The sequence below is a fragment of the Helianthus annuus genome, chromosome 11 (assembly GCF_002127325.2).
Source record: "Helianthus annuus cultivar XRQ/B chromosome 11, HanXRQr2.0-SUNRISE, whole genome shotgun sequence".
In the NCBI taxonomy this organism is placed as follows: domain Eukaryota; kingdom Viridiplantae; phylum Streptophyta; class Magnoliopsida; order Asterales; family Asteraceae; genus Helianthus; species Helianthus annuus.
This window is the reverse complement of record NC_035443.2, coordinates 172,272,109-172,286,550: the sequence shown is the minus strand read 5'-3', so window position 1 is coordinate 172,286,550 and position 14,442 is coordinate 172,272,109. Positions and strand designations below refer to the sequence as shown.

Below are 14,442 nucleotides of genomic sequence, written 5' to 3'. Positions count from 1 at the left end.
ACGGTCTCTTTGCTTCGTCAACTAGAACTATTTGTGTATGCATTCTTTTGGTAGTTAACAACGCTAATTAGGAAAAATTCTGTAAAATTAATCATATCGATTGCTGTCACAGTTGTCAAGACTGTTTTGTCGGGTTTCCAATGCTCAAACAGGGTGATAAACAATGCTGATGCGAACACATGTGTTTCGAAATAGGCTTTGTTCTTGGTTTCCCATAGTCACAAAAGATTACGGTTTGTATTTCGCATAGCCATCGTTTCCGTAGTAAAAAACGGTTGGGTTTGCACATTCAATCTTCAATACTTCCTTAAAAATACCACTAGTAGAAGAACCCGACACGTCTTCATGGTTTCGAATTTGACAATCGAAAAGATTTGACAGCTTATTAAAAGTAGCAATCACCTCCAATCATTTCCTGGTCAAATCACACACTATAAAGTTTAAAGTTATCGTGTGTTGTAGTTTGGAAAGATGGCTGAATAGAGATTTGAATAACAAACTGTGGAGAACTTGTTTGTGTCGGGTTCTTCTGCTAGTTACTCGATCAACAGACTGATCGGTAACGTTACTCTACTTGTGCTCTGATTTAAGCGGTGTGTTCCGATCAATGTTGTTAAAGGTGATGAAGAGTTTCAACATAGTTTCAACATGTTTCAATTGTTTCAACAGTACATAGCATTCAAACACAAATATGAATAAAATCATGCATTTCCATTATGATTTCAAGTCTCGAGTACAAAAATAGAATCAAATACCACAAATGTACAACTTACAAAAATAGAAAGTACAAGCAGACTTGCCAAAAATGGAAAGATCGAAAATACGAGGTGTCACACGCCACCACCACCACCATTGTCACCTCTCTCCCTCCCTTTCTCTATCTCACTAACCTAATGTGACTAGCAAGCGGTGGTGTAACTGCTCCGACAGATCCAGATCTCAGACCTACAATCACATTAGCTACTACAAATCATCAAATCAAATTATCAAACAACAATTTGAATCAGATCAAGATCGTATACTGGCATCTTATAAATCATAAATTTACTCTTAAGATTGAACTATATTCACACGTTAGGTTTACAATTCAGATCAGAAATTTGAGTAACAAAAATCATAAGTTAACTTTACAATTTAACTACAATCACAAGCTTTTTATAAACACCAATAACAAAAATCTTAAGTTAACCATCAGAGTCGGATCTTCACATGCTTTTTATATACACCAGCAACGAGAACGAAGAATCAATGCGCTATGACGGATCCGACGACATCCAGTTCAGATCCGCTTACGTTGTTCAGATCATGGGTTCAAGATGGATGTCGGCGAGCCGGCGGCCCTGTTTTTTGGGGTCAAAGAATCAATACTGGTGGTGGTGACCGGATGTCGCCGGAAATGGTGGTGGTGACTGGATATCGCCAGAAATGGTTGGTGGTGCTTAGGATTGCAAACAGAGGAAGTAGGAGTGGTGTGGCAGATGAGGTGGGTTAGGGTGGCTGAGGTGGTGGTTGCTGCTGGTTAGTTTAGAGAGAGAAGGGGAGAGAGAGAGAGAGATAACCGGGTTTTGTTTAATTCGGGTAAAACATGTTAGAAATAACCCGTTGATGTGGCGTTAGGGATCATTTGGTAACATTACCAATATGACATAACTAGTCCCCGACAATTACTTGATGGTAGTAATTGTAATTATTGATTAGTATTAAGGGGCAATTATGATTTCCCTTTAGGTACCATTAATAGAGAAAACATAGAGTTTTATAACGGATCACCATTCATGATCTTTGTATATTGATAACAAGTGGTGATCAAAACTCTAGAGAAGAACACCAATACTAAAATACTAAAAAAATCTCTCTAAGGTGATCCATCAACCTAAGGTACCATAACGGGAATCATGGCCTTATCTTCGTCTTCAAAGATGACCACTCCCACAAGTAAGTGTCTCTAACTTGGTATCTATATTTACGTTATGATTGAATAAACATGATTAGGTTCTATATTTTGACCCATGTTTATAGATATAATCAACATATGGTATCAGAGCAATGTTGATTATATCAAATTCGATCATGAAATCCGATATTGATGATTCGCTGTTGATGATGGAGTTGAGTTCCTTAGTCGTAAAAAAAATCAACTAAAAACATTTTAATATGATAATCAATTCAAATTTTTTTTAGCAAATGATTTTGACATCATCGTAAATTAATTTTTGTTTGCCGGTGATATTTATCCAAGTTTTTCCATAAGTTGTACTTACAATTTAAAGCCTTGCTCATAAGAAATTATTTTAATATTATGTTTGGTAAACTTGGATGGAACAATCTAGTTTGCTGAATTCTTTCTATCAATTAATCCATTCATGAATATTTTATTTCAAGTATAGGTTCCATGAGTTACAAATTTGATTATGTATTCATGAATATTTTAGAGTTGTATTTAATACAATTTGCGAATGCTATTTAGAATTTATTAGGCTAGAGGGTATGGTGATGGTCCTCCAAGGGAGGATGATCCGCCACGTAGGCGCCACATCATAGTCCTCCCAAGGATGGTCCATCCCACAAAACTAGAGGGTACGGGAGGATGGTCCTAGATGATCCTACCCCACCATTTTTATATTTTTTATTTTTTTAATCTCTATGCACTATGTACAAGTAGTAATGCCTAATGAACAAATCATTAAAGCTGCATAAATCTTTATTTTGAAATTCAAACAGTACAAGTAGTAATGCCAAAAAAAGGTATGTTTATGCTATGCGCCCTTTGCACTTGGAGTGCGCATTACGCCTTTGATAGCTATGATATTTATGCTGCATGAGAAGCCTAAAATTCTGCAGATGTCGTGCTATTTGATGTTACATTTCAACAAAACCACTATAAATCTCTTACTCTACGTAGTTAAAGGCGCGCGCCTAGGCGAGACGCAGCAAAACCGCCTTGAGTGCACTGAACCAGAAAAAAACCCAGCCAAAAGTGGTTGCAAAGTTGAGCACTTTGTCAACTTTTACCCCTCTCCTTGCAAGCATCTCATCAAGCTGCATAAACATAGAATTATATATATTTTTTTTAAATCAACATAAAGAGATTTGACACAGAAAATAAAACGATCATCTTGATGTCGAAAAAGAAAATACCTTTTCTGCCTGGACAACTGTTCTTGGAAATCCGTCAAGAATGAAGCCTTTTTGACATGAAGGCTTCTTCAGTGCTTCATCAATTATTCCAACAACTAAGTCATCAGAAACAAGTTGTCCCTAGAGAACGACACAAACATAACAGGAACTACGTAAAAATAGTGTTTTTAAATATATAATACGCATGTGTAGTGCATACGGAAAAAGTTTACATTGTCCATAGCTTCTTTTGCTTTGATTCCGAGAGGAGTTTTAGCAGCAACAGCGGCTCGTAGCATATCACCAGTAGCCAAGTGGCACAAACAGTACTCATCTTTGATAATCGGTGACTGGGTGCCTTTTCCCGATCCAGGGGGTCCTGCAAAATAATGTATATATAAAAAACAATGCATAAACATTTTCACAAAAAATCCGATGCATAAACATTTTCACAAAAAATACGATGCATAAACATTCACAAAAAATACGATGCATAAACATTTTCACTCCAATGCTTCAGAGAGTCCAAAGATAATTTAAATAATAATTCAAACGAGTTTTAAGTCCGTAACTTTAAAAATTACCAAACTTCACAATAACAATTCTTTCGTCACAGTTCCAAAACGTGTTCAGTTGTTCACTGACCACGTCTAGAGAGAGTGATTAACATGATAACAGCTTGTAACTATAGCACTCGGCTTTAAATTTCAAATAAAACCCCATAGTGGTTGCAAAAATCCCAAAAAAAACATCATACTTGGAAGAAAAGAAGATCTTATCCCCAATTCATGAAACCGATATTGATTCCTTTACTAAAGTTAAAGCCAAGTACAGTGATTCTTTTTTCCCTTCATATAAAAGTAAAAAAAACTATGTGCAAAACCTACAAAAATTAAATCACTCTTTCATATCAGCCAAAAACACATATTTTTGTTAACTGCTTAGTTATCATGTTAAATAAGATTAAAAATAAATTGCACTCAAATAACTACCAAAAAAGCAAGCCAAACGACACACCAATTTTCCTCAAACAATGCTAATCTGTTACATAATTCAAATCAATAAACTCCAAGCAAAAGTCTATATTTCATACTTTAATAGGAATTGGGAGAGATGGTGTGATTTTAACATTAGGAATGTAAGTGTGTAACACTTGCTATGCAGTCAATAGCGTGTTATAGCGGTGCCAATGACAATCATATTTTCCTCATCATCACCATTCAATTAAAGTACTAAACAGAATTCAAACACAAATCTCAGTACCATACTCAACTTAAATCTCTGTTTTCGGATCAGAAACAAACAATTAAGCTTCATTACGCTCGATTCATCTTCAAATACAGAAACTACAGCACAACATGTAACCCTAACTTGTGTTTTCTAACCAGAATCAGTTCATTACTGCACAAAATCAGTTCATTACTGCAATGAATCAACCTAAATCGAGATCTAACAGGACATCAATAGAATCAAAATCTTCACAAAATATCTAAAAACACTAACAGATACACAACTACAGTAGATAATCTCAACAAAATTAATTGCAGAAGCAAATTAAGAACAATTAAAGCTTGAATAAACACATACCGGAGATCGGTAGTTGATCGGAAACGGAAGTAGGGCACGGAGGTGTAGATGAGAGTTCCGATTGAGCTATAGAAGGTGATGATGATAGGGACTGAACACGGCCGGTGATGAAACACATACCGGAGATTGGTGAAACCCTAACCTTTTTGTCCTTTTGTGAGCGTCTCAAACGTCCTTACCTCGACGTTGGCGACGCGGAAGGAACGACGACGGAGGGCCAGGAATGGAGAGGTGAACGACGACGAATGGAGGACGATGCTGGACGGTCCCCATACCGTCCAGCCTTATGATGATTAATGGATGAACTTATAATACATGATTTTGCAATCAGTTACAAACTTGATTATGTATTCATGCATTCTTGAATTAATCGGTTACAAAGTCCTCATGAATTAATGTTTGAATTTAATGATTGCAATTAATGAATTGATTATAGAAATTCTAGACTGTAATCCATGAACTGAATAGTTGATTTTGTGCCTAAATGTTTGTACACTTAAAGCCCTTTATATGCAACTTTTATGTGAGATTCTTATTTTGCGAATGACCCAACTTTAATTTATACCATTTCATGTGATTATGTGTATTGTTGGATAATGAAACCAACAACGAATTGTTTGATGATGCACATAATAAATTATCAGCCTAATTTACATAAATATTTCATTTCTGGCCCAAAGGTGTTATGTTATATTTATGTGCTATACTTTATTATTTGTGTGTGTTCATAATACATGAATTTTGGTCAAAGCCAAAGTGAAGCTAGAGTTCATGTAGAACATTGAGACAGTCTATATTTATGTGTGTTCATAATATGTGAATTATGGTCAAAGCCAAAGTGAAGCCAGAGTTCATGTAGAACACTAAAGACAGTCTATTATTTATATCGTTCATAGTGCTGAATTTTGGTCAAAGCCAAAGCGAAGCCAAAATTTAGGTAGAACATTAAGCCGAGGTTTATTATTTTATATGGTTCATAATGCGTGAATTTTGGTCAAAGCTAAAGCGAAGCCAAAATTCAGGCAGAACATTAAGTTGGTTTTATTTATTTATGATCATAATACATGTAATTTGGTCAAAGCCAAAGCGAAGCCAAATTTCATGTAGAACAATAAGTCAGTCTATTATGTATGTTCATAATGCATAAATTTTGGTCAAAGCCAAAGAGAAGCCAAATTTATTTAGAACATCAAGACAATCTGTTATTTATGTACGTTTATAATGTCTGAATTTTGGTCAAAGCCAAAGCGAAGCCAAAATTCAGGTAGAACCTTAAATTAGTCTGTTATTTTGGTGTTATAGTAGACTATATATTCAATATAATAATTTGTGTCTGCCTTACTTGATTACCCCATAATGTAAATCACTCCAAACTTTTTCTTAAGTTTGTATCTCATCTATTTTATCCAATCTAATTTCAAAAACTAAAATGTTTTGCTTACTAAAGATTTTCTACAAAATTTGCTCTTGTTGGATTGTTGATTATTTCTTAAGATATGATAATCCTACTGCTCATTTCTGATAAGACTTTTACAGAAGAAAACTAGAGCATGACTAGTGGGATAAGTCAAACATTATATCTCTTATGATAATCAAGAACCCACTTAATTATTGCTATCATGTGAGCCATTCTAGATTCTAAATTTCCTAACACTAATTTATTTTCGTTGGAAGAATCAAAATAACTCTTAAGACGCATGCATTACTCTATATTCTTACTATAAAGATTAGTGGCATATGTGAATACATCATGATGTACAATACCATGACCCATAATTTAAAGGTTTACACATGAAAATCAGTACACTTTTCTGGTGCATTACATATAACTTTTCCACTAATATCATAAGTTGCCTTAAGAATCAACTATTACACTCAAGAGTACCAAAAGAAAATGAGTGTGTTGATTAGCAGCATATGTACAGGAAAAGGAATGCATGAAACTGGAAAATTAGATGTTGTTCATCTCATCGCCACTAAACCTGAAAGGATTTTTGAACATTTGTATTACATAAATCTCGTAAGCTTGGGGTAAAAGGAAAAAAATCGAAACAATACGCAGCGTATAGGGCCATGAGCGCGTATATGCGGATCATCTTTTCAGCCTTTTCAGTCTGAACTCCGCTGTCATGTCAGCAATATACCTTAAATTCAGATATTATAGTACCAATGAGCAGTGTATAAAGCAATGAGAGGCGTATAGGGTTTAATGCTCCAACTACCACCTTTCTAATACAACGCTCATAGGGCAATGAGGGTCGTATAACTTTACTTTTTCTGACATAATTAATGCACTCAAACCCTATACAACCCTCATTGCCTTATACGGGGCTGCTGGGGGGGGGTGTCATTACTTTTGGGGGATGTACCAATATCCTCACCCTAACAAAAAGCCAGATGTATGAAGAAACCGAGCACTTTAAAAACTATTTAAAAGTTTATAGTCTCCATTTTCACACATCCCAAATCTGTATTTCTAAAAGAAAATTCATAATTAGCTAAAATTATCAACTTTCTTTTTAACAAGTGAGATTATTTGAAATGAACAAAAAACCCTAACGGCACCTGTCATTAAGAAAACCCAAATGGGTATAAAGGAATTGAGCATTTTGAAAAGTCTTAAAAAACCCTATAATCTCTATTTTAAAACTCCCTAATTCTGTATATAGCTAAAACAAAGTTGATAATTTTAGTCATCAAAGAAGCGACGCACCTGAAATCCCGTCGTTTTTAGCCTGATTATTTCCGGCGGTGACCGTTGAAATTATCCGGTGATTGTTGAATATCTTCGGCGATCTTTGATATTCTACGGCGATTTTGAAGATCTTAAGCGATTTTTGGCCGGTGATTGTGGGTATAGTTGAACATCTTCGTTGATTTGGGTATAGATCAAGAATGTTTGATGAAGATTTTTGGAAGAGAGAGAATTTGTTTTGATGTTTTGAAGTTTTGAAATGAGAGGTTTGTGCATATGCAGACTTTTTTCTTTCTTGTAAGAGATGAAAATATGTTCCCCATATTACCCTTAATGTACAATCAATGTATTAAAAAATACTGAAAATTGTAACTAAAGAAAGACATGACCCAAACTTAATCTCACCCATTTATTTAGTTTGATCAATGGTGATTAATGGGTTTTCAGGGTTTATTCAACTCAACTGGGTTTTCAATTTATCCTCGCCCTATACGTATATATATATATATATATATATATATATATATATATATATATATATATATTTAATCTTAAACTATACATATGTGTATATTACAAAAAACTTAGAGAAAATGTGTGATTCAAAATGTTTCTTAAGTTTTCTCAAATATAGTATACTTCTCTTAGGATTCATACCTTATATATATATGTAACTAATTAATGTTTCTAGCTAAGGCATAACTTGATGCTAAGAGAGAAAGGTGTACCACCTCAAGTTTAGATATTGAGAGTTCATATCTTGAAAGGTGTATGTATAAGGGTGGATTAGGATAAAAGGCGTTATAAAAAATAAACTAATTAGTGGATGATAAGATAAAAAGAAATCTATATGAGTAAACCTTATTAGCTTAGTTTAGGGTTGTTCACGAGTCGAGCCGAACTGAGCGGATCTTTGCTCGTGCTTGGCTCGTTTACAAACCGAACCGAGCGGAGCGGTTCATTTAGAACCGAGCCTCAAATCAAGCGAGTATTTTTCAAGTGGTAAAAATTCCGAGCAAGCGTCGAGCGAAGTTCGAGCGATTTGAACAACCGTGTCGCCCAATGTTCTGAGAGTGATAGTGACAATGTTGGGTAGCAAGTTCTAATGTCTTTAAATACATGCACATTTCATGGCATAATATTTTTCTTATGAATAACAATGTTGAGGCCGACGAGCCGATGATTATATTGCACGAACAATTATGTTGAGAGCAGAAGACGATCGACTTAGGGTAACGACATGAAACATTGAGGCGATGAGCAGACTATCGTTTAACTTTTAGATTTGATATTAATTTTTTATTGGTGTGGTTGGGCTAGTACGTATAGATATACTTGTATATTTGTATATAGTGGACCAAAATTTAATAGACTGGTACATTAAAACTCTAAATTTAATTTATTTTTAAGTATAGAGTAGGGATCCTGCAGAAAGTGTGTTTTTCCTAGAAAGTCTAGGAAGCGATCTGGGCCATCCAATGGGTGTGTTTAATGGTTGAGATAAGTCAATGGCAATCTTGTAATTTTTTTAGTTTATTTAATTTATTGTTTTAAAAGACTAGGGGCAATTTTGTCAATGTACCGTCAATCAAACCCCCACCCCTTCTAATCTACGATTTTCCCCCTCTCTCTCTCTCTCTCCATTATTCATGTGATTCTCTCTCTCTCTCTCTCTCTCTCTCTCTCTCCAAAAAACCCACTTCTGTTAAACCTAAATCATACCAAAATTAGCTTGAATCCATGGATGTAGATAAGAAATATGGACTCCACTACAAGCGTAAGATGCTTTTTAACTTGATAATTGTGTTTTAGATCTCGATTATTCATCATCAATGTGTTTTTTTTTGTGATTTCTTTTATAGGAACAAGATTCAAGAATCTTGAAAATAATGGAGAAGAATTACACTCTGATCTATAAAAAAAAAAAAAAACCTTAAAAGAAGGAATCGACTGGGAAAGGTGTGTTTTTTGTATATATTTCAAGTCTAGATTTCATAACTTTGTTTTTTCAGCTATAAACACTCTTTATCCAAGTGTGTTATACGAGAACTTGAACGGTGTCTTTGTCGTTACATTTTTGTTTAAAAGGTGTTGTATTTTACATTATAGGTAAGATATTCAAAAAGCATGATGGTAAAACACGGCGTCAAGGAATATGCTGCTGTTAAAACACAGCGTTAAGAAATCTGTTGCTGTTAAAACACAGCGTCAAGAAATCTGCTGCTATTACGTCAAGAAATCTGCTGCTGTTAAAACATAGCGACAAGAAATCTGCTTGCTGTTAAAACACAACGTCAAGAAATCTGCTTGATGTTAAAACACAGCGTCAAGAAATCTGCTTGCTGTTAAAACAGAATGTCGAGAAATCTGTTTGCTGTTAAAACACAACGTCAAGAAATCTGCTTGTTGTTATAACACAGCTTCAAGAAATATGCTTGCTATTAAAACACAATGTCAAGAATCCTCCAGCAATCTGCTTGCTGTTAAAACACAACATCAAGAAATCTGCTTGCTGTTAAAACACAACATGTCTGTTTGCTGGTAAAACACAATGCCGATTAGTCTGTTTGCTGGTAAAACACAATGTCAAGAAAATAAGAAATCCTGCATCAAAAATCATTGCTGAAAAGATGTTGTATGATTTAAACTGAAACTGTCAATTTGAATTAAATGGGATATTTAGTTTCCATAATTTTCTAATTAGTTAGTTATCCTAATAATATAATCCATAATTAAAATAATATTCAAATTACACAAATGCTCTTTTAGTTAAAATCCTTCAATGCCACATTTCGCGTTCTTATTGCTTCCTAGACTTTCTAGGAAAAACACACTTTCTACCCAACTCTTACTCTTTAAGTATATATGTATGTGTAATGTGTGTATATACCTAGGTGTGTGTATATATATATATAATTTATATTTGTGTGTGTATATATATATATGTGTGTGTGTGTATATATACATGTTTATTAGGGTCTGTTTGGTATCAGGTAATGGAATAGATGAGAGAATGGAATGGACGAGATAATGGAATGGACAACGGAATGAAATGGATCATTCCATTCCATTGTGATGTTTGGTTACTCATATGTGAATATAATGAATCATTACTTTGTACAATTTGATAAACAAAAAAGATGAAGTAACGAAACACAACTGTATTAAAAACAACAAAAATATAATTGCCTCAATAATAATAATAATAATAATAATAATATATTAATGTTATAGATTTTTTATATATTAATATTAGTATGAATATTAATAAATATAAATATAAATACAAATAAAAGTATAAGTATATATATTTATATAGAATAATAATAATAATATATTAATGTTATAGATTTTTTATATATATTAATATTAGTATGAATATTAATAAATATAAATATAAATATAATAATAGTAATAATAATAATAATAATAATAATAATAATAAGAACATATTTCTTTCCATTCCTTGAATGAATGGAAAAAAACACCTATATACCAAGGAATGAAAACTATTATATTTAGAAAGTGTTACATTCCTTTGAAATGCTCCATTCCATTACCACATGATAACCAAACATGTTTCTTTTCATTCCATCAGAATGATCCATTCCTTCATACCAAACGCTACCTTGTATATTTAAGTGTAAATGTATATATACTAATTAAAAATAATAATTCGAGCCGAACCGAGCCGAGCGAACCTTTGCTCATGTTTGGCTCATTTACAAACCAAACCGAACCGAGCAGAGCGACTCGTTTACAACTGAGCGTCAAACTGAATGACTATTTTCCGAGCAATTTTCGAACGAGCGTCGAGCGAGCGACAAGCGACGAGCAATTTGAACGGCCTTAATTTAATTATGAAGAATAGTATTTAATATTAAGGAATAATACCTATTCATTTGTCCAACCATGGAAAATAAAACTATTAATTATTCATAGAATAACTTATTTTGAAAAGCCGCAACCCTTTTCTCAAAGAAAGTTTGATACTTAGGGGCTGTTTGGCTAAGCTTATTTTAGTGACTTATTTACTTTTTAAAAGTTAAAAGGTGTTTGGGTTAGTTTATTATGTGAGAGGAATAAGTAAATAAGTCATTCCATTATGACTTATTTGCTTTTCAAATAAGCAAATAAGTAAATAAGTCATTCCAATAAGCTTAGCCAAACAGCCCCTTATATAGTCAAAATCACACATTTTTTTTATTTCTAAGAAAGTTGGATATATTAATTCACCATAGTCAAAATCACACATTTTTAACAAAGATTGTTTATTCTTGACACACTGTCACAGTCCATGCATGAACACAACTTGCCCACACAGTTGTCGGTTGTATTGTATGTATTATCCACATGCATTTATGACCAAATTAAAGTTTAGAAGGACCTCATAACTCTTATAAAGTCAAACCTTTTACGTGTTTTAACTTTCTCATTTTCAATACTAATTTCCAACTCTGGTATATATAAATAACAAGGGACCAAATCATATCATTCATAAACCAACATTCACCAATTCAAAAACCTCTCAACTTTCTTACAATTTTCATCTTGTTTTTCAACATCTTGATTAAGTATAAATGGCAGATCTTGAAAATGAAGTTGAAGTTCCTCGCTTTTTCTTGTGCCCGATTTCACTCGAGATGATGAAAGACCCGGTTACGCTCTCCACAGGAATCACCTACGATCGAGACACCATCGAAAACTAGTTGTTTTCACGAAAGAACGTCTGTCCAGTAACCAAACAAGTCGTTGCGGATATCGACCTCACCCCAAACCACACTCTTCGCCGGTTAATCCAATCGTGGTGCACCCTCAACGCGTCATCTGGGGTCGAAAGGTACCCCACACCACGCCCTCCAATCTCCAAAACCGAAATCACCAAACTCCTAAAAGACTTAAACTCCCCTAACCATCAAATGAAGAGTTTAACAAGACTGAAATCTATCGTTTTAGAGAGCGAAAAGAACAAACGATTGATGGAATCCGTTGGTGCAGCTGATTATTTATCAAACATCATAACTAACATAAATAGTGGAATAACATCATCTTCACATGACGAAGCTTTGTATATTCTTTACCACATTAAACTGTCACCAATCGGTCTTAAAACACTAGGAAAGACCGGAGGTCTCTTTGACGCACTTACGTGCGTCATGCAACGCGCCTGGAGTTATGAGGCGCGTGCTTACGCGGTCATGTTACTGAAATCAATGTCTGAGGTGGCCGAGCCAATGCAAGTAACATCATTAAAGGTTAAGTTCTTTAAAGAGCTTGTAAACATATTGAAGGATCAAATCTCAGAAAAAGCCACAAAAGCAACGCTTAAGTTGCTAATTAGCGTGTGTCCATGGGGACGGAACCGAATAAAAGCGGTGGAGGCTGGAATAGTTTCAGTGTTGATTGACGCACTATTGGATTGTTCAGAAAAAAGAGTAATTGAGTTGATTAGCATGGTTTTGGTTCAGGTCTGTCAGGCTGCGGATGGGCGGGCAGAGCTGTTGAAGCATGGTGGTGGTTTGGCGGTTGTTTCGGGGATGGTATTTGGTGTGTCCGCGGTGGCGAGTGAGAGGGCGGTGAGGATATTGTACTCGGTGGCGATGTTTTCGGGTAGTGGGCGTGTTTTGCAAGAGATGACTGAGTTGGGGGTGGTTGAGAAGCTTGTGTTGGTGTTGCAAGTGGACTGTGGGAGAAAGATGAAGGAGAAAGCTAGGGAGATATTAAAGTTTCATTCTAGGGTTTGGAAGAAATCTCATTGTGTAAATTATGATTTGATTTAGAAAGAATAGGGTAGAGTGATTGGCGCAAATTTGTAATTAATCCTATTTTTTTTGGGCCACCTCGTTTTTAGGGTTTGGCGCTGTTTTTAATGATGTTCACTTTTCAAAAAAATAAAATAAAACGCTTTCTGAAAGAGTCATGTACTTGTAACCCAAGGTCCCAGTCCCGACCATACCCGATTGTAAAACTATGTCCCATATATATACTAAAAGTAAAGATAACTTTATCATCAATATCAAGAACACTACTTGTTCTTTTGTCCGTCTTAACATGGAAAAATAATACTATTAAAAGAAAATTACGAAATTGTTGGTTGAACAAGAGGGTTGCCAATTTTGTCACTCTCCTGCGTCCTTGGAAGGACCACTTAGCTTCGGAAGAGTCCGCATACTATGTTGATGTGTCCATGTCCCTAGAAGCTCACACGTGTCCCACATGTTTATGGGAATTAAGAGTCGGTGGACTCTTCCGAAGCGTCGGTGACTCTTCCGAAGCGTCGGTGACTCTTCCGAAGCGTCGGTGGACTCTTCCGAAGCATGGTTGGACTCTTCCGAAGGAGCGTGATACATGAACTCTTCAACATGATATGCCGACTCATCTCATGCTCAGTGGTTCTTTCAAGGACGCAGGAGAGTGACAAAATTGAAAACCATTTTGATCAACCAACATTTTCGTAATTTCCCCTGCTATTAATGTATTCATAAAATAGTCGACTTTGAGAAGCTTCAAACCTCATTCTTAGAAAGTTGAATATTTAATTCACAAAGGTCAAAATCACCAATTTTTTTAACAAGGAAACTGTTGATTCTTGAATCGATCTTGACACACTGGCACACATCAACACCACTTGCCCAAACAGTTGTCGGCTGAATTATATCTCACATGCATTTATGACCAAATTAAAGGTTGCCAACTCTTTTATAAAGTCAAACCTTTTACGTGTGTTTTGACTTTCTCATTTTCAAACCCAATTTCATCTTACAGCATATATAAATAAGAAGGACCTTATGAAATTTTGCTCAAAAAACCACCCAATTATGAGCATATGCGAGTTTTTGGTTGTTTGGTTTATTATTGGAACACTGACACAAAGGGAAATAAGTTTGAACCGAGAGGCCGAAGAGGAGTCTTCCTCGGTTATCCTTATGGGACCAAAGGATACCATATTTATGATTTTGAACAAAGGAAACTTATCATCTCTAGGCATGTGAGGTTTGTAGAGGAAGTTTTTCCCTATGCAGAAAATGAGTCCAACTCCCAAG

General features: G+C 34.8%; 1 protein-coding gene and 1 pseudogene across 1 annotated transcript; one reads left to right on the top strand and one right to left on the bottom strand.

Moving 5' to 3' along the window:
• Positions 1–2,901: 2,901 nt before the first annotated feature.
• Positions 2,902–3,536, bottom strand: LOC110888755 (adenylate kinase 4). The gene is made up of 3 exons (XM_022136263.1): positions 3,351–3,536; positions 3,139–3,258; positions 2,902–3,039 (listed from the first exon to the last, which is right to left on the bottom strand). Exons 1-3 carry the CDS (start codon positions 3,534–3,536, stop codon positions 2,917–2,919), a joined length of 429 nt encoding a protein of 142 aa, XP_021991955.1. The 3' UTR covers positions 2,902–2,916.
• An 8,380-nt stretch (positions 3,537–11,916) lies between these two features.
• LOC110887312 lies at positions 11,917–13,180 on the top strand (annotated as a pseudogene).
• Positions 13,181–14,442: the final 1,262 nt, after the last annotated feature.